The sequence below is a fragment of the Ostrea edulis genome, chromosome 6, assembly GCF_947568905.1.
Source record: "Ostrea edulis chromosome 6, xbOstEdul1.1, whole genome shotgun sequence".
In the NCBI taxonomy this organism is placed as follows: Eukaryota; Metazoa; Mollusca; class Bivalvia; order Ostreida; family Ostreidae; genus Ostrea; species Ostrea edulis.
Genome location: NC_079169.1, coordinates 68,001,263 through 68,028,974, shown reverse-complemented (window position 1 = coordinate 68,028,974; position 27,712 = coordinate 68,001,263). Strand labels below are relative to the sequence as shown.

General features: G+C 35.9%; 1 protein-coding gene across 2 annotated transcripts; it reads right to left on the bottom strand.

Annotated features, from left to right (window-relative positions):
* Positions 1 to 57: 57 nt before the first annotated feature.
* Positions 58 to 27,712, bottom strand: LOC125648031 (tenascin-like). 2 transcript variants are annotated; one of them, XM_048874921.2, is made up of 10 exons: positions 27,603 to 27,712; positions 18,916 to 18,948; positions 14,485 to 15,354; positions 10,908 to 11,065; positions 9,179 to 9,365; positions 8,139 to 8,171; positions 6,870 to 6,997; positions 5,621 to 5,651; positions 5,107 to 5,269; positions 58 to 336 (listed from the first exon to the last, which is right to left on the bottom strand). In XM_048874921.2, the coding sequence occupies exons 1-10, from the start codon at positions 27,658 to 27,660 to the stop codon at positions 141 to 143; spliced, it is 1,857 nt and encodes a 618-aa protein (XP_048730878.2). In that variant the 5' UTR covers positions 27,661 to 27,712; the 3' UTR covers positions 58 to 140. The 2 variants fall into 2 exon arrangements, with proteins under 2 accessions (XP_048730878.2, XP_048730879.2); XM_048874922.2 differs by lacking the exon at positions 8,139 to 8,171.

The following is a 27,712-nucleotide window of genomic DNA, read 5'->3' as shown; positions in this document are numbered from 1 at the left end:
AGTATGCCGTATGATATCAACAATTATGTACTATATTTTCTTCGTTCAACACAACAATGGAAGTATTGGAAATTTATTTTTGTTAATTCCCTCTTAAACAACAGAGAGTAACTGTCTGTTATAACTCTCATGTCGTTATTTCAGTTGACAGTAGATGACAAAGCCGTGTAGAAATATTTGGATTCCGGAACTACTTTCGAGTTGCAGCCGTCTGCTGTGCAGCAGTAGTGACACGTGTACTTTCCCGGTAAAGCGCCTTCTGCGTATTTCAGACATCGATCCTGGTCAGAAGTCTGGGCCAGCCATTCATTACGACAGGTTAGCTCGTCCACACATCTGGTTAGAAAAAGTCCGCAGTCAGTTGGATTGAGAAACTAATTGAGGCATATGCATAGTGTATATATATATATATATATATATATATATATATATATATACACACGAGTCGTGAAAATAATTACATTGGTATATATATATATATATATATATATATATATACACACACGAGTCGTGAAAATAATTACATTGGAATATGACAGTCACAATCATTGTGTACAACCATTACAAAGCTTGTATGTTGTACGAGCATTTTACTGATTTTTAGGGGGCGGGGTTGCAGTTAACGAGTGCAACGAAGGTAGATCGCGGTCATTCGTGACTTTTCGGAAGGATTTAGCTTTCACTCAATGGTAAGACATTAAAATCGAGGTCCATTTTGCGACAGCTATTGGCATCCCTAACTACTACAGACATTAGCGCAATGTGTATGTCTAAATTTTGTGAGACTTTATCTGCAGCTGGTGACGTCTTGATATTAGTGAGTTTTTAAGGGGCGTATATGTAAAAGACATACACAAACTAAAATCATCAAAAATATTCAACTGGGTGTGGTACAAATGTCGCTTGTTTAGACGGTGGCGATTTATTTTATGCTATCGCTTCTGTGGGTGTTATTGTATATACAAATTGTACACGGGGACCCCAGCGACAGAATTTTGCAGGCAAAATATCATGAATATATTGTTGTTTTTATTATCAAAATTATATGTGTATTTTTGAAAAGCTTTTTCAATAACATTTAGTGCTATATACGCGAATATAATCCACAAATATCGATATGTTACATGTATATGACTCGATTCATAAATATGCATAAGATAACGGCGTTGTAATCAATAGTCGGCGCCTTTGAAGGAGCGGTTTCTCTACCAGCCCCCCCCCCCCCCCCCCCCCCGTAGAAGACGACGTGTCCACTGAATGTCCTGGTGTGTTTTCACGGCATCACACGGAGTATAAAATTGTATTCAATGGATAAGGCGCAGTACATTTTTTCTTGCAAATACTGTTAAAATATTTATTATCTGAAGTATAAAGATCTATTTTCCATGAGCAATTGTGAATTGTTTGAATGGGATGATTTCTTGTTTCAACGTTATTTTTCAATTTTCAAATCATTTGTGATTTGTGGAGCCGTTGGTATTTATTCGATAGATATGATTTGTTTGTTGGTTTGTTGATTTATAGTGTAATTGAGGGTACCAAGAACGATGTTTGAACAAATGCTCCAACTTATCAAGCCCATCGGATCAAATCTAAATGACATATATTTTAAACAATTATCCCTTCACCTCATGAATTTCGGTGTCTTTGATATAATAATTGTATGCATTATGCAAAGCGAAGACTCTCCTCCAGCAAAAGATTAAAAAAAAACACCGCTAGTTATAATAAGGTAATTCTATGTAAGTTGCATCGATAGTTCAAATACATTTTTTCAAATATTTATTTCATATTATTTACTTATTTTCAGCGTAACATACCTTCATATATACTATTTTATATTGTATCTGTATAATACTGCTGTTTGTATATGTTTTCAGGACCACAATGTAAACAAGTTTTTAAAAACTGATTGTGCTATCCTGTTTGGTTAAAGGACATTATTGTTATTAATAAAAATTGAATCAATTGGTCAACGTTGATAACGGCGACAATTGCTTTGAGCCAGCATTAATTCACAGTAATGGAAGTGAAATTAGCGTGAATCACCACATTCATTGCCTACTTAATAAAATCAAGAACTTTGTCAGTTCGACAGTACATTCATTTTATTTTAGTGTGGAAACAACCGGGAACTTTTCCAAACTTTCACTTGTGAATTGAATTAAATGACTACAATAAATAATGTGTGTGTGTGTGTGTGTGTGTTTTCGAGAAAATTTGTAATAAAGAAATTCGAAAAATCACACCACACGCTTTAGAACTTCAGTTTGTTTTAAACATTATTTCCCCATAAGGCCATGACCAACTTCTCAAGCAGCAAGCGTCAGTTGATTGTCTGATGGAGCACATGGATCTCTTGTGTAGAAAAAAAATCGGGGGAAACTTTAGTTGTCCTTTGCTGAATAGATAGATTAAATGATTTTGCTGCCTCGTCAGGGAATTCGATTTATAACTGTAAAATACTTTTTCATATTACTTAGTTCATTAATGTTCAACTAGACATGTAAAGCAGATTTTACAGTACTCATTGTTTAGATTAATCACGCTAACTTCACACTAATCTTCTCCATATTTAATGCTACTTTTAGAATGGATAATTTGCATATAGTAGACACGCATATATTATTATGGGGAGATAACGCGATCAGTTCCACAGAAAATGAAGAATTATTTTCCTATGTTCAGTTATTTATAAAGAGATCTGGTCGTTTTTAATTGATGGAATTTACATAGCGATTACTTTGTACGTACTACATGCAGATATTAATCAATTGTACATACATGTATATATTAATCAATTGTACTTAGCCTATATGTCTACAGATATAATCTATTATATAATTGCTTTATGAAAGCTAATCATTTTTGACCTTTGATACCTTCGTGTTTCATTTCTTGAACATTATCATAAATGTAATCAAATGTCATATAGGAGAGGGCGTTCTAAGTTTTAAGAACTTGTGCTCAATCCGTTTGTAATAACATCCAGACAATGAAATATGTTCAAATCAAATCAAATCAATCTTCTCCATAATTTGTGCACAAAGTCGAACATCTTAAATGTTGGTAAAAATTGCTCAATAAAAAAAATGAATAAAGAAATGCATTTCTGGAAAACAGAAAATATATTCAGCTCATCAAGATAAATTATATGAAAAGCCTTTCTAGATGCGTATAGCAATCGTTTACCGACATTTTGGTTTTACTATAAAGTCACTAATTAATCACATCTTAACTTACAATTCTTTCTACTATTCTTAAGATAAAAGTACATTATATTGTATACGATTAGAATGGACAATGATTGTTTCTTTTTAAGGACCTGATCTTCAATTTCTCCGCAAGTATAGAGAGGGCTATCTATGATGTTATAATGGAATAAATGTTTGTTTAATAAATAATTGTGTTGAAGTCTTGCATGATCATTTACAACAGTCGGTACACAAGATTTTTTCCCCAGATTTACATTTAGGTAAATGCAGTGTTTCTTGTGTTGTAATTTCAGCAGGAAATATATCCTTATGATAGTTTGGATTCACATTCTGGTCCAATTTATGCATTGTTTTTATTCATGTTATTTTTCGCCTAATTTGAGCTGACCACAACCTGTTTCCGAATAGAGATTCTCTCGATGTTGATAAAGTTCATCCTCTAACTAACTTGCTGCAATTAGTTGAAATGCTTCTAGCTAATTTTGCATCTTCGTTTTGAGTTTTACATCCTCCCTATACTTGTTGGTTGAATATTGTTTAACGTCCCACTCGAGATTGTTTCACTCATATGGAGACGTCAACATTGCCTATGAAGGGCTGCAGAATTTAAGCCTATGCTCAGCGCTTACGGCCTTTGAGCAGGGAGGGATCTTTATCGTGCCACATCTGTTCTGACACCGCCTCGGTGTTTGCGTTCTCATTCGAAGGACCGCTGCATTTAGTCACTTCTTACGACAAGCAAGGGGTACTGAGGACATATTCTAACCTGGGACCCAATAGGACCCTATACTCTGATCGAATCTAATTTAGATAACTTTTTGATAACTCCATCATTCTATTAGTGATTGAGAAATCCAAGACTTCAGACAATTATTGAATAACGCCTAATATGAAAATACTTTAAACACATGACAAATTTCCAGATATTGTTTGAGAACTTGATCATTTAATTAATTACATGACTGTGAACTATTTAAAGATAAGAATAGCTAATGGTTTAGAATTTAAACATTTTATATGAGAGAAAATAGGATAAAAATTTACAGAAAGTCAGGAACATACACGACTGAAATACAACATGCCTTGACGGGGTCAAAATATTTTGAGAACTTGAACATTCCATTATCTTTAAGATTATTTACTTTTTAGTATTTCTATGATTGAGACTTTACTTTAGAAAAGAAAATATATTCTATAAACACATTAAGAATTATTGAACATTTGAGAACTTACAAAATGAATTACCATTAATGATTCCTCACCCAAGTAATTACCATCCGTGTTCTGTTTTAATTAAGTTCGCCTGAGTTAAGCTTTTCGCTACCCGCTCCACCGTCTTGCAGTACTATCAGTACTTTGATTTAATTACAAACTGTTATCAGCTGAAATATTGTTCAATTGTTCACAAGTTATTTAGACGATCGTTCACAGGAAGCTTTATGGTAATCATTGGTCACCGTATGTCTTAATATCCCTGGAGTGCCTCAGGGATCCGTGCTAGAACTTTTGTTATTTACCGTTCATGTCAGTGACATAATGTTATAAATACTTTATCCTTGTTTAGAAAATTACTTTGTTCAGCATTCCCTTTGAGACTGAAGTACTGAACAAAAGATAAATCACGAGATTTAGGCCTTATTACATGTATGTGTATCATCCCCGATCTGTGTTAGTCATTTTTAACTTGGACATATATACATAAGTTTCCTCGACTTCTTGGTTTAATGTCATGAAGCTTCAAGAAAACTAAAGTTATACTAAATAGAAAAATTCTATTGGACAATGTACAAATCACTCGAATTGGAAGTACATCGGTTATGGATGGGTATAAAAGTTTAGACTTATTGGTATGCGACACCAATGTACAATAAGATTACTATAAATTAAAAACCTTTTGTAGATGGCGACACTATCGTCAGCACCTTGGACAACGTCCGTCATGCAATAACTTCCGCTGGTACAAGGGGACGGGTTTCCCATGTAAACGTCTCTTAAGTCACATGGAGTATTTGAAGATGGGTCTCCACACTGATGGCAAGAAACTGATGGTGCAGCTGAAATTTTGTTATTTTAGGAACATTGTTTACAATCGAATACATATTAGAGTTTAGAATTAGTATACAAAACTGAAGAAAGTCTTGTATGTGTTTTGTGAGAAAGTTTTCATCGATCGATTTTAAACCGCATTACATTCCACGTACCACAATATATTTTTCATTATTTTCAAGTAGTCGTTTGTATCAAAAGTAATGTATAATCATATCAAAAGTTGGACAGGTTGAATACAGTTTCCTGATGGAACTCGTACCCAATTTCATGCAGTATAAATATGGATTATTAGTAACTAATTCACGACTGTAAACAAGATGTTCCATATTAGTTACGTCACAAGGGGGCGCACTTACCCGTAGTGGTTGGTGGGGGAGTTGTAGTAATCTAAATAGAGAAAACGTAAAAGTTAACAAATAGAGAGCATTCATTAAGTCTTAAAAGTACCACAAGCCACCATTCTCTCATAGAGAACATAAAGCCACGGGTCATCGTCTGAATGCAAGGTGAAGATAACGAACAGCGATCAATCTCATAACTCCTACAAACAATACAAAATAAATAGTTGGGCAAACACGGACCCCTGGACACACCAGAGGTGGGATCAGGTGCCTAGGAGGAGTAAGCATCCCTTGTTGACCGGTCACACCCGCCGTGAGCCCTGTATCCTAATCAGGTAAACGGAGTTATCCCCAGTCAAAATCAGTGTGCCAAGATCTGCTTAACAATCGGTATGAAACACATCAGACAGCATTTTACCCAATGATAGGTTGTATTGACGAACTAACTTGAATCCAAACAATGAGAAGAATCTGTGTCTTCCTATTAATCTGGGAAAAAGCCTTAGCTTTATATCTCTGTATGGGGATACTTATTTTTATGTAAAAAGTTAATTCCCTTTTGATTTCTGGGTTCATGGTTTATTCAAACTAGAATATTGGTACATGCCCCGGTAAATGGTCACAAATATCGCTTGCAACTTTTTAAGATAGACAGATACATACGGATATTAAGATAGACAGATACATACGGATATTAAGATAGATATTAAGATAGACAGAGAGACAGAACATCTGTCCTGTACCATTCAGTCCATCATTTTAACAGTGTTATTAAAGTTGTGAATGTGATGCTGTAGTAGTATTTTGAGACCATACATACAACCGGTTCTAAGAGCTTTATGTTACAGATGTAAAGTAAAATAAACACGTCAGATAGCATTTGCCCAATGATAAGTTGTATTGTCAAACTGCATCGTTACAACGACCATGCTGACTTTAAACGATACTGTTGAAACCCATGTAACATCAACTTGTGTTGTATCATACCGATTGTTAGACCGTTCTTGGCATACTAATTTTGACTACAGATTACTCCGTTTACCTGACCAAGGTGTAGGTCTGACGGCGGGTGTGACAGGTCGAAGGGGAATGCTTATTCCTCCTAGGCACCTGATCCCATCTCTGGTATATCCAGCGGTCCGTGTTTGCCCAACTCTCTATTTTGTATTCCTTATAGGAGTTTGAGATTGATCATTGTTCGTTATCTTCACCTTTGATGCAACGACTTTAAAAAGTTTGGTCAATTGTTAGCTCCTGAACTCACCTTCTCAAGACTGCAGATACACATGTTGTTAATACAGTTGATGTGATCGGGAGGACAAGGCATATGGAATGGAAACTCCAGATACGTATTCATTGAGTTGCAGTCAGATCTGGAACTACATGTAGCTGCTGTGAAAACAATTGAAAATATGATTTAGTATAAAAACAAATTTAAAAACTCTCATCTTACAGATGTAAAATTCCACATAAATTTGTAATAACATAGTATTTTATGTAACAAATTTCAACACCACATTCTGTATGAAAAACTTGTAATACATATTGTATTACAAACGTCTAGCACATTTTGTATGACAAACTTCTACCAAATTTTGTATGATAAACTTGTACCACGTTTTATATGACAATATTCTACCACATTCTGTATAACAAACCCATACTAGGTTCTATATGACAAACTTCTACTAAATTTTGTACATGTATTATAAATTTTTACTACATTTTGTATGACAAACATCTACCTACCACCGTATGTATAATAAACTTCGGGTTAGAATAGTCCTCAGTACGCCTTGCTTGTTGTAAGGCAACTAAAAGGGGCGGTCCTTCGGATGAGACCGCAAAAACGGAGGTCCCGTGTTACAGCAGGTGTAGCACGATAAAGATCCCTCCCTGCTCAATGGCCATAAGCGCCAAGCATAGGCCTAAATTTTGCAGCCCTTCATCGGCAATGGTGACGTCTCCATATGAGTGAAATATTCTCAAAAATGACGTTAAACAATATACAGTCAATCATGTATATAAACTTTTACCACATTGTGTATAACAAACTTTGTTATTAGAAACTTCTACCACATTGTGTATGAGAGGTGAATATAACGAACAGTGCTTATTCTCATAACTCCTATAAGGAATACAAAATAGAAAATTGGGAAAATAGGGACCCTTGGATATACTAGTAGTGGGAACAGGTACCGAGGAGGAGTAAACATTCCATGTCGACCGGTCACACCCGCTGTAAGCCTATATCTTAACTAAGTAAACGGAGTAATCCCTAGCTAAAATCAGTGTGACAATACAAATTTCTACCACATTTTGTATGACAAACTTCTACCACATTTTGCAAGAGACACTTTTGCCATATTTCATGACAAACTTCTACCGCATTGTGCATTGCAAATGCCTACCACGTTTTGTATGACAAACGTTTGTCTCATTTTCCAACAACAAACGTTTACCACATTTTCTTTGACAAACTTCTACCACATTCTGTATGACCAATTTCTATCACATTCAATATGAAACTCACCTGGTTTTGCAGTTGTAGTTGGTCGATGTGTCGCTGGAATAGTAATAACAAAATAAGGCACCAATAATAGGGTAAAATTACTTGTAACTTAGGACCTTTGTATGGGATAATTATACCATTATTTAGATATCTTTATACCATGTTGTCATTCATTGGCATAGGGCAAAGCAAGTTCCAGTTACCCGCGACTCGACCTATGACCCAACGTTAAGTGTACTGCATTACTTGGAGAGAAACCAAAATAAATTATCAGTGAATGAAAATTGTATTACACTGAAAATAATAATAATAATAATTGGTTTTATATAGCGCCTTTTCCAGCGTATACTGCTCAAAGCTCTTGACAATGCATTATTACCCCGGCAGACCTTATATCAGTGTAGAACTTTCTCAGCCTCCTAGCAAGCATGTCCTGGCGATAGCAATTTTTGAGCATATGTAATCGTGATAATCAAATATGTCTAAGACTTTCTCAAGCTACCTGTGTCTGATACGATTACACGTGTCTAGTGTACATCCAGATGAGCACAGTCAATACTTTCCACAATTTAAGCTTAGGGTCACTGATTGATTGATTATTTTTCTTCAGCAGCCTGTAGGAGATTAGTCTCATTACTACGCATAGCGGTTGCAGTGGTAGAGAATTCGCTTCGTTACCGGCAGGTCGTGAGTTCGAGCCCCGCTCGTGCCATGACCGCCCGCGTTAAATCTAAGATGTTCACATAGGTAGTGATTGCTCCTACGCCAAACGCTCGGCATTTAAAGTGAGAATCGCGGGTCTTTCGGACATTAACTTAAAAACGGAAGTCCAGTGTCGCGGCAGGCGATGGCATGATAAATAACCATCACTGCTACAATCCTGAGCGCTAAGCATATATTTAAATTTGTGGCACTTCACCTACATCTGGTGACGTCTCAACATATCAGTGAAAATTTCTTGAGGGGACGTAAAACAAATGACATTACTACACATTTATTGCACTGCTTTTCAATGTGACTATGAAAAATCCTATTATTGTCGAATGTAATCGTATAAATACCCGTGGACGAGGAAACATTGGGAAATACGCCTGTCGCAGTTGTTGTGGCTACTGTTGCTGTCGACGCTAATGCAGGTGTCGACGCTACTACAGCTTGTGTTGTTCCTACAGGTGTTGTTGCTAATATAGGTGTCGTTGCTGTTATTTTCGCAGTACTTGATGATACATTCAGAAGAGGAGGTGGCGTCTGAAAGGGGAATATACTTGAAATGATTAACGCCATGAACACTGCTTTTGGACTAAGGATAACTCCGTTTACCTGATCAAGATTTAGGGCCTGGGACAGGTGTGACCGGTCAACAGGGGATGCTTACTCCTCCTAGACACCTGATCCCACCTTTGGTATATTCAGGGGTCTGTGTTTGCAAAACTTTCTATTTTGTATTGCTTGTGGGAGTTATGAGATTGATCATTGTTCGTTGCCTTCGCCTCTCATGAAAGACATTGATATATATCGTCTGTGATAACTCTCCCCTGTGTATACTAGTACATCACACACATGTTCCATGGATAACGGGAATTAGGTTTGATGATACAAATGTATATGTACCACATGTTTTCTATGGAATGATGATTAAAATTTATCATTCTATCGAACTGAAACTGTTTTTATTTGATTTAACGCCTAATTTTACACAAATTATTCAATGGCGTTGTACATGCATAATATAAAAAGCTTTAAAAGAATAAACAATACATCATATACATGCAAACACACTCTACATATACTAAACTAAAAACATGTACATTAAAACTGTCTAAACAAATGTGTTTTCAATTTGGCTTTAAAAGTATGTAAAGATTTGAACCGTCTATTTCAGCCGGCAAACTGTTCCACAGTCTCGGACCAATGGTTCCGAAACTTCTATCACTGAAAGTTTTACGCCTGTTAAAAGGAACAATGTAGCAACTCTTAGAAGATTGAGCGGAGTGCAAATTTTTATTTGGTACCTGTTTCGTTAAAAGTTCTGTTAAGTACAATGGCGCTTTGCCCACATGCCATTTATACATGGTCAATAACTTAAATGAATTTCTAGAATCGATAGGTAACCAATGTAGATCAATGAGAGCATTCCTAGAGCTGTCAAATTTCTTACGATTTAATACCAGTTTCGCACCCATGTTTTGGATTCTTTGCAATTTACATATTTCAATCTGTGCTATGCCGTATAAAATCACATTACAATAGTCCAAATGAGAAATTATTAAAGATAAAACCAAAATTTATGTGGCTTCCTTTGTCAAATATTTGCGAATACTTTTAATCCTAAGATAATTGATCATAGCTGTTCGGCATTTCCTTTTTATATGTTCCTTAAAATTGAGAGTTTCATCCAAATATGCACCTAAGTATCTTATGCAAGGTGAAGATAACGAACAGTGATCAATCTCATAACTCCTACAAGCAATACAAAATAGATAGTTGGGCAAACACGGACCCCTGGACACACCAGAGGTGGGATCAGGTGCCTAGGAGGAGTAAGCATCCCCTGTTGACCGGTCACACCCGCCGTGAGCCCCATATCCTGATCAGGTAAACGGAGTTATATAACGTTCTGGTTCAATTTCATCACCATTAACTGAAACACTGCACGTGAAAAAACCACTCTCCGAGAACTTGACGAAGATTCAAAATTGATACTGTCTTCAATCATTTCACATTTTCCAAATGATTCATAGTTTAAAATATAACAAAGCATAATGGCTGGTGACACTTGTTACTCTATACCTTCCAGAATATGCAATGACATCGCCCGTCCACACAGAGAGGGTAGTGGTTGCCGCTGGTACAGTTGTCGTAGCGAATTGTGCCGTCTGCTGTTTTCACCTCTAACACTGTGTTGTCCATGGTACATGTATCATTCAGGCCCTGGTTAGCATCACAGGCTGTGAGGGTAAATAAACGCTTATTAATGAATGCAAAATCACAGCGATATCAACCCTAAAGGAGACAGACAGAAAATAAGTATGTTATTCAACATCAAAATAAAATCTGATTCTGTAATAAAGGAACATATGGTGACCTTTCCAATGACACTAACATTCGAAAAATATTGATTCAGAAAAAGCTGAAGTAAAATCAGTTATTATGCATTATTATACTTTCATGTAAACTTCTCGAATCTGATTGGTCGAGAAGCATTTGAAAAAAACATATTAATACCCACTGTGGACAAAAAGCACGCGCTCCAGGGTGATAGTATATAGCAACGGGTAAAAGTTCTTGACAACGGGTGATATTATAAAAATTATCACATGCATCAAATTTATGCGCGTACGGTTCGCCGTAGATTGTTAGACGACGTCATTTGAGCGTTTGTAATGAAAGGCGAAGACAACGAAGAGTGATCACTCTCATAACTCCCACAAGCAAAACAAAACAGAGAGTTGGGCAAACACGGACCCCCGGACACACCAGAGGTGGGATCAAGTGCCTAGGAGGAGTAAGCATCCCCTGTTGACCGGTCACACCCGCTGTGAGCCCTATATTTTGATCAGGTAAACGGAGTTATCTGAAGTCAAAATCAGTGTGCCAAGAACGGCCAAACAATCGGTATGAAACACTTCAGACAACAATTTGACCCAATGACAGGTTGTATTGGCAAACTAGATCATTACAACGACCATAGAATTTACGAAATGCTGATTTTAAACGAGACTGTTGGAACCCCTGCACCATCAACTTGTTTGTCAGTAGCCTGCTTCGATTTAAAAACTGGTCGTACGCAGAACAAGCTCTTGTGTTTCGAATCAGTTCAGCGATGTAAACATCATATACAGGTGATATGGAATATTGCTACATAAATATGGGAAATTGACGATGAAGAAATTGAAATCATCCCGTTTGTCATAAAGTTGAGTTGTTAGTTTGCCGTTAATATCTACTTTCAATAAAATATCTTAAGTATGAAGCAGACGTGGACGACTCTGTGGTATCTTTTATTTCGAGTTCACTGGGATGTATTGAATCGACATATGAATGAAAATGATTGTTGTTAATAGATAATAAATCGTCGATATACTGTATCTAAATGTCGAATTGAAGGGCACAGCAAGAGATTGTTTCTTCTCACGTAGAAGTTTTTGAATAAATTCTGCTTCATAGGAATATAAACAAGCTAGGCCCACAGGCCTTATCGGTCACCTGAATACTAGTGAAAAAGTACCACTACTTCCATGGGCTAAGAAATCTAGAAAAGATTTCATGTTCATATCTAAGCTAAATTCTAATGTTCAGCAACAGTATGAAACAAGATGTGTTCTTAAAACTTCACTGCATTCAAAAGTGCATACACTGAAGAAAGGCTTTAAATAATAGGTGTATTAACATTAAAACATCAAAAGATATGACTAATTTGGACCCATCCTAAAGTCATAACCCTGGGTTTTGATTGAAATTCACCATTTTTTGTAGGTCCTTTTCTGCTATACCTAAGTATGCATTTAGATTTAATACAGTATCAGCAAACTTACACATAAATACTACATACTGGGTTTGTCCCCACCCTGGGGTCAGAACCTTTACTCTGGGGATCATCAAATTTACAATTTGGTAAAGGACTACCTGCTCTATCCATTTAGTTTCAATTTAGTATCAATAGCACTAAAGAAGATGTTATTTAAGTGTTTTACACATAAACACTATATAACATGTTTGGCCCTGCCCTGGGGTCAGAACCCTATCCTGGGGATCATGAAAATTACAATTTTGGTAGAGACTTTCCTGTTCTACATCACTATGCATTTAGTTTTTCTTACATATGTGTGGTTCTTGAGATGATTTTAAAAATTGGTCAATTTTGGGCAGTTTTTGCCCCGCCCCTAAGGCCCCAGGGTTGCAGGAATCCTAAAATTTACAATTTATGTTGCCCTTGTTCCAAAGATGCTTCATACCAAATATAAAAAGAATTGGAATGATAGTTATCAAGAAGTTAAAAATGTCTATTGTTCACACATTTAATAATTGACCATTTTGGCCCCACCCTGATACCAAAACCCCTACCCCAGGAATCATCAAATTTACAATTTTGGTAAAGGACTACCTGCTCTTTCTAAATATCTATTAAGTTTCAATATAGTGTCAACAGCACTAAAGAAGGTATTATTTAAGTGTTTTACACATAAACACTATATACCAAGTTTGGCCCCGCCCTGGGGTCAGAACCCTACCCCGGGGATCATGAAATTTACAATTTTAGTAGAGGCCTTCCTGCTCTCCATCACCATGCGTTTAGGTTTTCTTACACATGTACGGTTCTTGAGAAGATGATTTTTGAAAATTGGTAAATTTTGGTCAGTTTTTGTCCCGCCCCTAAGGCCCCAGGGGTGCAGGAATCCTGAAATTTACAATTTATATCCTCCTTGTTCCAAAGATGCTTCATACTAAATATGAAAAGAATTGGAATAATAGTTATCAAGAAGATAAAAATGTCTATTGTTCACACATTTAATAACTGACCATTTTGGCCCCACCCTGATACCAAAACCCCTACCCCTGGGGTCATCAAATGTTTGGTAAAGGACTACCTGTTCTTTCTAAATATCTATTAAGTTTCAATATAGTATCAACAGCACTTAAGAAGATGTTATTTAAGTGTTTTACACATAAACACTATATAACAAGTTTGCCCCCCCGGTCAGAACCCCTACCCCGGGGATCATGAAATTTACAATTTTGGTAGAGGCCTTCCTGCACTCCATCACCATGCATTTAGTTTTTCTTACACATGTGCGGTTCTTAAGAAAAAGATTTTTGAAAATTTGTCAATTTTGGCAGTTTTTGTCTCGCCCCTAAGGCACCAGGGGTGCTGGGGACCTGAAATTTACAATTTATGTTCCCCTTGTCCCAAAGATACTTCATACCAAATTTGAAAAAAATTGGACTGGTAGTTATCAAGAAGAAGTTAAAAATGTTCAATTGTCAATTGCAATAGGTCACCTGAGTTTACTCAGGTGACCTAAAAACGGGAATACCCGCATCGATATACGAAATGTCGCATGACAGTGATTGATCAACTGTTAATAGACGTAAGTTTTTCCGCTTTCCTGTTTCCATAACATTCCGTATAATAAAACAAATATTGCATATAGTTGAGGCTAACATTGAAATTTTCACTCCTCGAAAAACCATTGGCAACCTCGGTTGACAATGGTTTTCTTAGGGTGAAAATTTGCAATGTTTCCCCAACTACATGCAATATTTATATAATGATAAGCAGCACTGTAATAACTATATTTGAACTGGCGTGCTGTGTTTGTTTGAATATGTCTGAAACTGAGACAAAAATTCGTTTAGAAGAACTTACATGGATTGACCTGACACTTGCACAAGCCATGATCGCAGATTTTCACTTGATATTGGTTGCACTTGAGATGCTGACAGGTGCTTACGTCATTTCCACCACAAAAATCGGGGATATCTAAACACTGACACAATCCATCGATGCACCCTTTTACTTGTCCTAACGAATCTACACAGTTCTTGTGTCCACAGTCGGCGTCATTCTGTTGACAATAATCCAGCGGCTTACATACACAAGTCCTTCCGTTGCAATACTTTTTCTCTCCAGTTTGGCACGTTAAATGGAAACATTTGCTGACGTCATGCTCGCTGCATGTGTCTGGAACATATGCGCAGTAACAGTGGTTTGTAGAATTGCATTTAGCAGTAAATCCGTTTCCACAAATTGGATGCATGTACGAGCAGTACAGGTGATTTCCTTTTGGACAATAGTCATGGGATTCACAAACGCAATTTCCATCCACACAGAAGCCTTTCTCTGGACAGTTCTTACAGTCCGAGTCCAAATCGCAGTAACATTCGCACCTATCTCCGTTACATCTCTTTGATTCATTATGTGGGCAGTTGAAATGTTTATAACAGTAGAACGGATTACCATGAGGACAGTAATCATTTGATTCACAAACACACTTTTCATTAACACAGAATCCTTGCTCTGGACAATTTTGGCACTGTGAATCCCGGTTGCAGTAACACTCGCATTTATTGTTATGGCTGCATCTCGTCAATTCGTTATGTGGACATTGGAGGGGACTACACGGGTAGTCTGTGTCGTCACAGTGGTCTGCGGGAAAACATTCACATCCGTGATTGTGGAGGTGGTCATGACTCAGACAGCTGTATTTCCCGGATGGACAAAGATGATGACAGTGGTCTAAAACAACACGAAATGTTCACATATACTACCTCGAAGAATATAAAATTGTATATGACAATGGATAGTTAAAACAACAATATAACTTAGAGAGATACCTTGAATGTTGCGATTTATTTTCAAGACGTAAACGGAGTTATCCGCAGATGTTTCTTTTGCACACTTATTACAATTATTGCCGATCTGGATGTTTTGACAATATATCTTTCTTTTTCAAATAAATTTCAGAAATGAAAATACATGTACATCAAAGGACAGGTTGTTCAAGACTGAATTGATTTTCTGAAAGAAATGCGTGTTTGTTTCCTGTCGAGTCAGATGTCCATGGCCACAAGTTGTTTGTCTAGTTTGTGTGACATCTTATGGTATCTAGACCCTTTTCACTCTAAGTTAACTGAAAGAGGATACATTATTCCAAAAAGCCTTTAATAGTTTACAGGATACAGAGACTGGAAAAAACATCACAAACAACAACCAAGGGTATTGTATTTTCTACTCATATTTTAATTCAAAGGTTTAAAATGAAATAAAATAGTTCAAAATGAAAGTAGAGAAATTTTGTTGCATCAGATAGTTTGACTAGAATTAATATTGTAAAAAAGAATTTTTAAAAATTCTATCTTCTTTCGAAAAATATTAGATTAATATTGTTTTATTTAATTATTAAGATATCAGATGAGCTGTAGCTGCAAGCAGAGTCACTGGGTTCTCTAATTATGCTACTATAAATATTTGACAGGAAATTTTCATCACTGCAGAACATTTTAGAGGAGTTACTAAATTCTGAACAAAATTATTTATCTTTCCTACAAAGAGAAACTGAACGTTCTAAGGAAAAGCATACACCTACAGAACCAATCAGATAACTGGTCTTTTAGCATCATTGAAAGTGTTTCCGTCCAAAAAGTACATGTGAGGCTTTGATAAATCACCTGAATACCATTCCTGTTTACACTCCTGTTGATTTAATTGATTTTGAACCACCAGAGAGATCTGACAGACGAGCAGGGATACAGTAACTGAAATCGCCATTTACAGTTGGTTTACTGACATACCAGTTTGGAAACTATTAAGGAAATATGAACATTATTTGGAAACAATCTGAGAAGTCTGAGAGAGAAAGTACATTAGATATCCCCATAATCAATTATGTCAAAGCCAAAATACTCAAATTTGCAACAAGAGCAATGTTTAAGGAGTTCCAAGAAAAGTATGCCAAATCATGCAAAGAGAAACCTGCCATTTTACGATCTTTGTATGAATACCAAACAGGATACAGACATCCCAGACAATAGTAGGGGATCTTTTTATCATGGTGATGTTTATATTACTCTCAAGGACAAAATCTGTCAGCCATCAAACCCTTTTCGACATGCAGCAGAAACTATCAAAATTGTTAGATCTTACTTTAGTCATTATGATGTCAATACCAGCAAGCCAATCATTGTAAGGTACACAGACGTTGGACCAGACCACTGACGAACATTTGCTTCAGTTCAACTGACATCCATATTGGAATTAATAACACTAGATCTAGACATAATCATTGCCTATAATCATTGTGCTATAACAATCCTGCTGAACGGATGGTGTCTACTTTTGAATCTTGACCTGCAGAATGTGTTACTGACACGCAGGGACATGGAGTGCGGACATGAAATTAACATGAAATCATTGTGACGTATGAGTGCAGTACGAAACAACAAAACTGAGGCTCTGAAACCAGCATTGAAAGAGTCAGTGAATGCACCAGTTCAAATTGTCAAAGACATATTTACCAGACTCAAAAGAACCCATAGAAATGTCTATGCCCATAATGCATGAAGGGGTACAGAAATCACCCAGATTTTAGACATTTCACAGATCGTTTGCCATGATCTACATGGTGAACAAGATGAGAAACTTAAAGACTTGTCTAAATATCCTGAATTACATCAGGTTGTGCAACGACGCTGTAGAAAACGTCAATATAGCTTTCAGGTATTATAACAAAATAGTTAAAGTTGAAGAATAAGACTATATTGATTATATTGTACAAATATCTTTTAGGTGAAGAAATGTAGTCTTAAAGATGTGAATACTTGCTCATACTGCTGTTTGAACCCCCCAAGGTTAGAGGAGTCCTTGTACAAAGAATTGGTTCTTTTTCTTTACCTGATCCTGTCTTGGAGAATGAGGAATGCAAGTCATTTGAAACTGTATATGGTACTGGAACAGATGACAGTGTCAGGCCAAGCCTCAAAAAGCATCAACCGAGGCTATGGAACGGGATAAGGATAAGAAATCACTTTTTGCCGCAGGTTTGACAGTGCATTGTATTTAAGAAATGAAATTCTAAGAAAATTAAAAAACAATTTAAACTTGATTTTTTGTGTGTTTTTATTTTATATATACCCAGGTGATAGACCAAGTTTGGGCTTCGATATATGCACTACATATCAGGGATTCACGAACAACAATCCTGTCCTGATAGTCTTCCCTGGGAACAAGGGGCTTCCAGAGACAAAAAGCATTTCTTCTTCAACTCTCAAAACATTCTATTCAGGTGCTCTCATTGAAATATAAGAATTTAAGATTGAATATCGATATGGAAACTATTTTAAGATATCAACATTTTGATACCTATAAAAGACAATCATACATTAATTATTGTAGGAATCACCATGTCATTTGATCCAATCCGCTTCTACTGTTGTGACATTCAGCTAGAGTCAAACAGTGATCAGCTAAAGGAAAACTTTGTGATAGTGCTCCCTGTGTGCACAACATGCTATCGCAAAGGACTGCAACCAGCAACAAAAAACGCAAAAGACTTGATTTAATGTGTGATAGGATTGAAAAAAAAGTTGGCTCACCTTTTTTCCCCTTCTCCTACCCAAACTTTGTATTAAAAAATCCGTAAAACTAGAAATGATTTTTTCTCGCCTAAGTAAATGTCTTGAAAATATACAGAGAACGTTTTGATGGTTTAATATTTTTCTGTTATCATTTATAGATTATTATAATATAGCAGTTATGATACTGATCACTGTTCTTTATCTTCACCTTTTCATTAGTAGAGATATGAGGAACCAGTTTTTAATAAGAATCTAAGAATTATCATCCGCGGAAAATTAACGTAGATTTGCATTTCAACCTATATAAACTATTTCAAAAATGCCCATCAAAAAGGTTTTGAGTACCCAGTGTCCAAACAAGTTGTACAAGTCAATATCTAGAGACTTTCAAAGAAAATGCATCTTTCATTTGTTAGATGAGATAAGACTGCAAATTGACAACCAGTTACTTAATAAATCTAATAATCTATCGACGTATGAAACAACATCTGACGAGGCGGCAACCTGTTTCACGGTTTTAAAGGCTTTCTTCCCCTGCTTATCTCATGCATTTTTTGATATTCTTTCAGAAAAACATTTTATATCATACATATTTCTTGGTGTTTTTTTTTTTACATTCCACAGTCGAAAGCTGATGGAGGATTACGAATATATACAGGTCCTTCTTCCTTTGGGGAAGTCTGTTTACTGTTGAATTATTGTAAGTTAAAGTTTAAAAACTCACTGTCATGGCAGAGGCCCTCAACAACTGTGAAACCTACAATGTAAAACAAAATTGAAAGGTGAAGATAACGAACAGTGATTAATCTCATACCTCCTTTAAACAATACAAAATAGATAGTTGGGCAAACACGGACCCCTGGACACACCAGAGGTGGGATCAGGTACCTAGGAGTCGTAAGCATCCCCTGTCGACCGAAAACACCCACCGTGAGCCCTATATCCTGATCAGGTAAACGGGCTTATCCGTAGTCAAAATCAGTGTGGCAAAAACGGCCTAACAATCGGTATGAAACACTTCAGACAGCATTTGACCCAATGATAGGTTGTATTGACGAACTAGATCGTTATAACGACCATAGAATTTGCGAAATGCTGACTTCAATTGAGACTGCTGAAATCCCTGTACCATCAACTTGCTTGTCAGTAGCTTGCCTCGATTTAAAAACTGACTATACGCAGAACAAGCTCTTGCGTATCGAATCAGTTGAGAGATATAAACATCATATGCAGACGATAATGGAATATTGCTACATAAATATGGGAAGTTGACGATGGAAAAGTTAAAATCATCACGTTTGTCATACAGTTCAGTTGTCAGATTGCTGTTAATGTCTACTTTCAATAAATATCTAAGTATGAAGAAGTGGACGACTCTGTGGTGTCTTTTATTTCGAGCTCACAGGGATAAATCAAATCGACATATGAATGAAAGTTATCATTATTAATAGACACAACGTCGTCGATATATCTAAATGTCGAATTGAAGGCCACAGCAAGAGATTTTTTTTCTTCTCACGTAGAGGGTTTTGAATAAATTCTGCTTCATATGAATATAGAAACAGGTCAGCTAACAAAGGAGCACAATGCGTGCCCCATGGGAATTCCAACAGACAGTTGGAAACCTGATTTCCAAAGACCACGAAGATATTGCCAATGAGGAACTCTACTATATTTTTTATTTCAAATTCAGAGTACTTGTGCGTGAAATCAGAGTGGTGTTTAACAAAGTAATTTTTTGGATGACTGATCACTAGATATGAATATTTCCTTTTTCGATTTTCTTCAAGAAGCAACTGTCTATAATGTCAAAAAGTCTAGTCTTTAATTCGTCGTGAGGAATGGTCGTGTATAGTGTTGAAAAGTTATAGATTTTGATGTTATTGATTTGGGAAAAGTTTTGTGATTTCAAGTTTACTAAAAGTTCTTTAGATTTGTTTTAGAATCTACTTTTGATTAACACCACTTCTAGCATGTGTGGTCGCACAGTAAGTTTGAAGTTTCTCCTTCACAGCTGATAATATTTTCGTAAGGAGCAAAGATAGGGCCTTGCTAGAGCACTTACTGGATCCAGCAATGCATCTTTGTAAGGGTTTTTATGTAGTTTAGGAATCCAGTATAGGTACGGTAACTCATATTCATTCGACCCATTGACTGGGATATTAAATGTGTCTAAAACTGAAGCATGGTTTTGAAGAATTTCATCTTTTGAAAGGGGAGTTGGAGTATAAGTAAGTATATTGTAAGTATCAATCAGATTCAAACCAAATTCAGTGCATGTAATACTATGTGTTTGCATCATCATGTAAAACTTATACGATACCAATTTTGATGCACCAGATGCGCATTTCGACAAATAATGTCTCTTCAGTGATGCTCAACCGAACTGTTTGAAATCCGAAATAACTATGAAGTGTTAGAGCTAAATGTAGCCAAAAACAGCGTGCCAAAAAAGTGGAGCCAAATCATACATTGTACATTTTAGATATATCATATAAATACGTCAGCTTAACATGAATGAATTTCAATGAAACCGTGCATTATCTAGATGATTTCTATATACTTATATAACCAGCAATGCATAGTTTTTACGGCAGAGTTGTATGCTTCTTACGGCATTCACTGTACAAAACATCGATTTAAAGCCCGAACTGGCGGTCTTATTTTTTTGACATTGCAACCAAAAACGTGAGCGGGAAATCTTAGTTCTAAGAGTAAATCTTACTCTATCGCTGCTTCTCCCCAGTAAGAACAATTTAGCCCGGTTTCCAGTGGGAAAGGCTAACAGTAACAACAATCGTTGTTCTCTTTTCTGTCAATTGCACCCCCGTTTGTAAGGTCACATCTAAACGATCGTGCCTTTCGTTTCTAATGCCGGGTATTTAGCGAAAGAAATGTCACTACCTGGGTCTTATGTTAAATGCAAAACTGAGTTCGAGAATCGAGCTCGGACCTCACGGTTGCGAAGCGAGTGCTATAAGGGGGGAATGAGCTATCGTCATAATGGCGGTAATTCCGGTGAAACTCCATTGTCTTCCGGTAAAAAACTGATTTACTCGTGTAACAAGTAGCTTAGGAACCCGCAAACAGACCTCTTCTTTTCATGAAGGTATATTTAGTTGAAGTTCCTTTCAACGCTTTATTGAAGGGGAGATATTTGACAGGATACGAGCGCTAAAATAACTTGTTCATAAACAAAGCGATACCTCAGGGAAAACGTGAAGTACCATAAGCCTAGTGCTAAATTTCTTTATCATACCAACGTCTGCCGTTACACGGGACCTCCGCTTTTAAGGTAATATCCTAAAGACCCGTGACTCTCGCTTCTAAATACCGAATATTTGGTGAAGGAGTAATAGATCGAACTACCAAAAGTTTACATCTTAAATGTTTGACGAGGCCATGATATCAGCAGGGCTCGAACTCACGACCTTTTAAGTTACATGTACGAAGCGAGCGCTCTACAACTGAGCTACCGCAACCGGTCAAGAAACGAAGGTGAGTTCAAATGATTTTATAATGCCGTGTATTTCAAGCAAACATTTTAGTATATATAGAATAAACGAATGGTTATCACCAATTCATCATTAATATCATTACTGGATCAAATGGATTTTTAAAATATGCATAGATGTAATGTACATGTATCATGTGTAAGGAAAGGATTACATATAATGCTACATGTATGTCTGTCACCTTATCCTTATTATTGAAAGTACTTGCATATCTCTATAGCTCTTAAACTTCATTGTTATTTCGGATTTCAAACATTTCGGTTGAGCATCACTGAAGAGACATTATTTGTCGAAATGCGCATCTGGTGCATCAAAATTGGTACCATATAAGTTTTACATTATGACCCCTGGGTCGAGGCCTCTGCTGGTGGACTGTTAGTCCCCGAGGTTATCTACAGCCCAGTACCTAAGTAACTAGCTTGAAAATACGGATGTATTTTTAATTGCTGTTATGAAATTTAGAAATTCATTTCAAAATTAAGGATTATCTCCCTCACGCATAGCTCTTATCCTTAGACGAATTTGACTTTTTCTTTGGCACACAGTTTTCCCCTAAAATAGCTCTAAAACTTCATTGTTATTTCGGATTCCAAACATTTCGGTTGAGCATCACTGAAGAAACATTATTTGTCGAAATGCGCATCTGGTGCATCAAAATGGGTACCGTATAAGTTTTACAATATGAAATAGTGTTTTTGATGCATGTTTACGAATTTCAATTCTGCTTCTGTTTTAAAAGGAAAGAGTGAAAGCCATGACAGATTAGGGTGCGACATGTAAATACACATTGTCTCATTGGTTCTGACCATTTATATTCAAGTTTAATGGTATAACATCTAAATCAGATAAATAGTTAACATAAAATACGATATGCTGTAAAATAGAATATTGCAGTCATTAAAAGTTTCCATGAAGTAGACTGTTAACATTTCTCAAAAGGAACACATTTACTTCGGTGTCAGATTGTGCGCCTGTTCAGTCCAGTGGTGAAGACGAATCAGTCTGATGTAGATGAAGAAGTGTATGGTGACTTTAAGGGGGTACGTACATAATAACAGTATGTGGAAGGAATGTGCATTGTTGAACTTGACATTTTGGAAGAACTAGGTAAAGGGGTTGTTTACATCTAATCGAAATTTTATTTTAAAATCATTTTGTTTATGGAATTTAGAAGAAATACATTGAAGTGTAACTGAAATGTACATGTATGTATGTAATGTATATAATATATTTAATCATCAGTTTAATGTATGTTTTGCTGCGGTATTGGAGAGAGTGTACAATGTAAATAATAAATTAGCTGCTTCAAACCTTCCTAGCATATTCTATTCTACCTTAAAGGAAACATATGAGTTACATTTGAAGCAGTTGCTAATGACACATGCAGTAATGATGCAGTCTGCAGATGAAAAATGCAGGTAAACATAATATGTAAATACATTAACAAACATTTCATATATTGTAATTCACAGAAAATGATTTAGATGAAAATACCAGTGATCAAAAAGAAATTAATTGTTGCCAAATTATCAGTCATTTCAATTTGCATGTAAATTGAATGTTATTTCTATTTTCATTTCCCTAGGTAACACATCAAAGTATCTTTATTCTATAATTAACTTGATGCTGTAAGATGTATGACAGAAACACCATTAAAGTGCATACGTTAATTAAAACCAATTATCTGTGTGCATTGCTCTATGTAGTATATATGTGTGTGTTTTGCTGTGTGTAGTATTTTGTGTATACATGTGTGTACCGCTGTGTGTAGTATATATTTGTGTGTTTTGCTGTATGTAGTATTGTGTGTCTGTGTGTATCACTGTGTGTAGTATATATATGTGTAAAACTTATACGGTACCAATTTTGATGCACCAGATGCGCATTTCGACAAATAATGTCTCTTCAGTGATGCTCAACCGAAATGTTTGAAATCCGAAATAACTATGAAGTTTTAGAGCTAAATATAGCCAAAAACAGCGTGCCAAAAAAGTGGAGCCATATTCGTCCAAGGATAAGAGCTATGCATGAGGGAGATAATCCTTAATTTTGAAATGAATTTCTAAATTTTATAACAGCAATTAAATATACATCCGTATTTTCAAGCTAGTAACGAAGTACTTAGCTACTGGGCTGTAGAGACCCTCGGGGACTAACAGTCCACCAGCAGAAGCCTCGACCCAGGGGTTATAATGTAAAACTTATACGGTACCAATTTTGATGCACCAGATGCGCATTTCGACAAATAATGTCTCTTCAGTGATGCTCAACCGAAATGTTTGAAATCCGAAATAACTATGAAGTTTTAGAGCTAAATATATGTGTGTTTTGCTGTGTGTAGTATTGTGTATCACTGTGTGTAGTATATATTTGTGTGTTTTGCTGTATGTAGTATTGTGTGTCTGTGTGTATCACTGTGTGTAGTATATATGTGTGTGTTTTGCTGTATGTAGTATTTTGTGTATACATGTGTGTATTTATTTGTGTGTTAACACTCATCCATTTTAATTCAAGGTGTGGTCGTTGTTTTATTTTGAAATTCACAGATTTTGTTTCAAATGTTTGTTGCCTGCATATATTTTTTCTATTTCCTCAAATTCTTTTCAAAATATTTATCCTACTGTAGTAGCCTATAATGTTGACAATATTACACTCCTTAACAGCACATGTACTTTTTTCCTGCATTGCTCATATGCAAATGTATGCATAAATTAGTCCAAGTGTGCACTTAAATACTGTACAAAAACGTTTATTCTTACAACAGCATTCTATAGTTTTCTTCTAGTATCGTTTCTCACTTATCTGAGAAAAAAAATTATGGCCCTTGCCCGAAAATATATGCCAATTGTATAATTGTATTACAAAAAGTATCAGGTTGTTTCGATCTTGCTATTTTGGAAAGATAACTCTTCCATCCGGAATTTCAAAACCAACATTTTTTATAAAATGATTTATATATGACTGTATAGAAACTTTTTTTTTCAATTTCACCTTTTCATATCATTAATATACATGTAAAACTAATACGGTACCAATTTTGATGCACCAGATGCGCATTTCGACAAATAATGTTACTTCAGTCATGCTCAACCGAAATGTTTGAAATCCGAAATAACGATAAACTTGCTAAAGCTATTTTAGGAGAAAACAGAGTGCCAAAAAGTGGAGTCAAATTCGTCTACGGATAAGAAATATGCATGAGGGAGATAATCCTTAATTTTGAAATGAATTTCTAAATTTTATAACAGCAATTAAATATACATCCGTATTTTCAAGCTAGTAACAAAGTCTTATCTACTGGACTGTAGAGACCCTCAGGGACTAACATTCCACCAGCAGAGGCCTCGACCCAGGGGTCATAATGTAAAACTTATACGGTACCAATACGGTACAATACATATGCATTTTCTATTTACAGAAGTTGGTACAGATTTAACCACCAGTTATCAAGAAATTGAATTTTGATGTCATAAAACCCCTTTTTTCTTGCAATAATAAAACATGATGACTAAAAATATTGTTTTGTGGTATTTTAATTCAAATATCGTAAACAGGAATATCTCAAAAGAAAATAAGAGGCCCAAAGGCCTAGAATCGCTCTTCTGATAAATTGTACAACCCCACCATTTCTATTCTTAGCCTCTTAGTATTCTAAATCTTTAGTTAAATCCTAAGAATTCAAAAAAAGTAGGTGAATGTGACCTACTTTTTGGTTTACACATTTTGAGAACCCAAGAAATATCAACTGACAAAGTTTGATGATTTTAAGCCAATTAGTATCTGAATATTGAAATATAGCTGTCAAATTCCAATCGTAGGTCATGGTGACCTACTTTTTGGTCAGCGAACTCCGAACATGCAAGACCCATCAACTGACAAAGTTTGATGACTGTAGGTCAAATAGTATCTGAAATATATAAATATAGCCGTCAAATTCCAAAAGTAGGTCAAGGTGACCTACTTTTTCGTCAACACCCTTCAAACATGCAAGACCCAACAACTGACAAAGTTTGATGACTGTAGGTCAAATAGTATCTGAATTATATAAATATAGCCGTCCAATTCCAAAAGTAGGTCAAGGTGACCTACTTTTTGGTCAACACCCTTTGAACATGCAAGACGCATCAACTGACAAAGTTTGATGACTGTAGGTCAAATAGTATCTGAAATATATAAATATAGGTGTCCAAATCCAAAAGTAGGTCAAGTTGACCTACTTTTTGGTCGAAACCTTTCGAACATGCAAGACCCATCAACTGACAAAGTTTGATGACTGTAGGTCAAATAGTATCTGAAATATATAAATATAGCCGTCAAATTCCAAAAGTAGGTCAAGGTGACCTACTTTTTGGTCGACACACTCCGTTGACTCAAGATGCATCAACTGTCAAAGTTTGATGATTGTAGGTCAATTAGTGACTGAAATATATAAATATAACTGTCAAATGCCAAAAGTAGGTCACAGTGACCTACTTTTTGGTCGATACACTCCGAAGACTCAAGATGCATCAACTGACAAAGTTTGATGATTGTAGGTCAAATAGTGTCTGAAATATAGTAATTTAGCTGTCAAATACCAAAAGTAGGTCACGGTGACCTACTTTTTGGTCGACACAAACCGAAGACTGAAGACGCATCAACTGACAAAGTTTGATGATCCTAGGTTTTACAGTGCCCAAAATATGCATCTAAAATTGAAAATGTGAAATTTGAATATCTGCAAAATTCAAAAAGTAGGTCACTGTGACCTACTTTTTTTTTATAAATATGTTTCAAGGCCTCAAGATGCATCAACTTACAAGATTTGATGATTCTAAACCTCTCGGTATTTGAAATAACAATTTAAAATCTATCTATAATTGATAAGCCATAAAATTCAGAAAGTAGGTCACGGTGACCTATTTTTCAGTTGACGCATTTCAAGGTCCCATGATCCACCAACTGACAAGTTTTGATGATCATAGGCTTCAAAGTGTCCAAGATATTCATCAAAATTAATTTTAAAATAAATACCTGCAAAATTCAAAAATTAGGTCACCGTGACGTACTTTTGAGACAACTTGACACAAGGTCCTAAGATGCATCAACTGTCAAAGTTTGATGATCCTAGTCCTTATAATGACTAAAATATCTAAGATTTAAGGAATTTAAAAAAATTTTAAATTTAGGTCAACTTTGAAGTGACCTCGAGACCACGCCCTTTGCCCCAGGGTAATGCCTTGAACAATTTTTAATCTACAACATATCCTCATCCTTATGTGTAAGTTTGATGATAATCTGCCCTGTGGTTCTTGAGAAGAAGATTTTTTAGCAACCACTACTTTTGTTTGTATTTTCCTGATTATCTCCCCTTGTTAAAGGGTCACATCCCTCTATTTAGTATGTATGAAAGCCCTTGGGCCAATGATACCCTGTAACAAATAACAAAGTTTACGCACACCGCACAAATGGCCATAGCATTAGCTCTTTGAGCCTTTGTCTCAGAAGAGCTAAAAATGATGAGTTCTGGAGTATGCAATTGAAAATTGATGAAATTCAATTTCCTTCAAGAAATGAATAAAAAATTGTGAAAAATAAACGACAAATACTTGTGATCTGGGGTTATTACCGATGTTTCTATAAATATATGAGAAATTGGTACAGGAAAAATCACCAGGTGCATCATTCCACCTTAACAACTTGGTTACCGTGGCCGATTGACCAAAAATTAAAAAGCATTGCATGTAAAACATGTGCGACAGACGGAAGGACGGGGTTCAGTTAGTACACCCCTTCCTTCGGAACACAAGTAAGGCACTTGTGAAGGAATTGGAGATATAAATAAAAACAGATTTTACATCACATTTCATTTACAATTTCGTTCACATTTGCTAAAATGCTTTTAAATTTGGCTTACCTATTAATAAAGAAAGACAACAGTGGTAAATGCCCCACATCGCGACATGAAATCGCATGGCTCTGGCTGGTGACTGATAAGAACAGTGGTCTAGTCCAAGGCCTACACTG

Bases quoted from the DNA above. Each gene is read 5' to 3' on its own strand.
- LOC125648031 (XM_048874921.2), bottom strand. From the start codon at position 27,660: ATGCGATTTCATGTCGCGATGTGGGGCATTTACCACTGTTGTCTTTCT. The intron at 18,949-27,602 runs GTAAGCCAAATT...TTTACATTGTAG, and splicing joins TTGTCTTTCTTTATTAATAG to GTTTCACAGTTGTTGAGGGC. The intron at 337-5,106 runs GTTTTTAATTTA...TTTTCTAACCAG, and splicing joins AGTGTCGCCATCTACAAAAG to ATGTGTGGACGAGCTAACCT.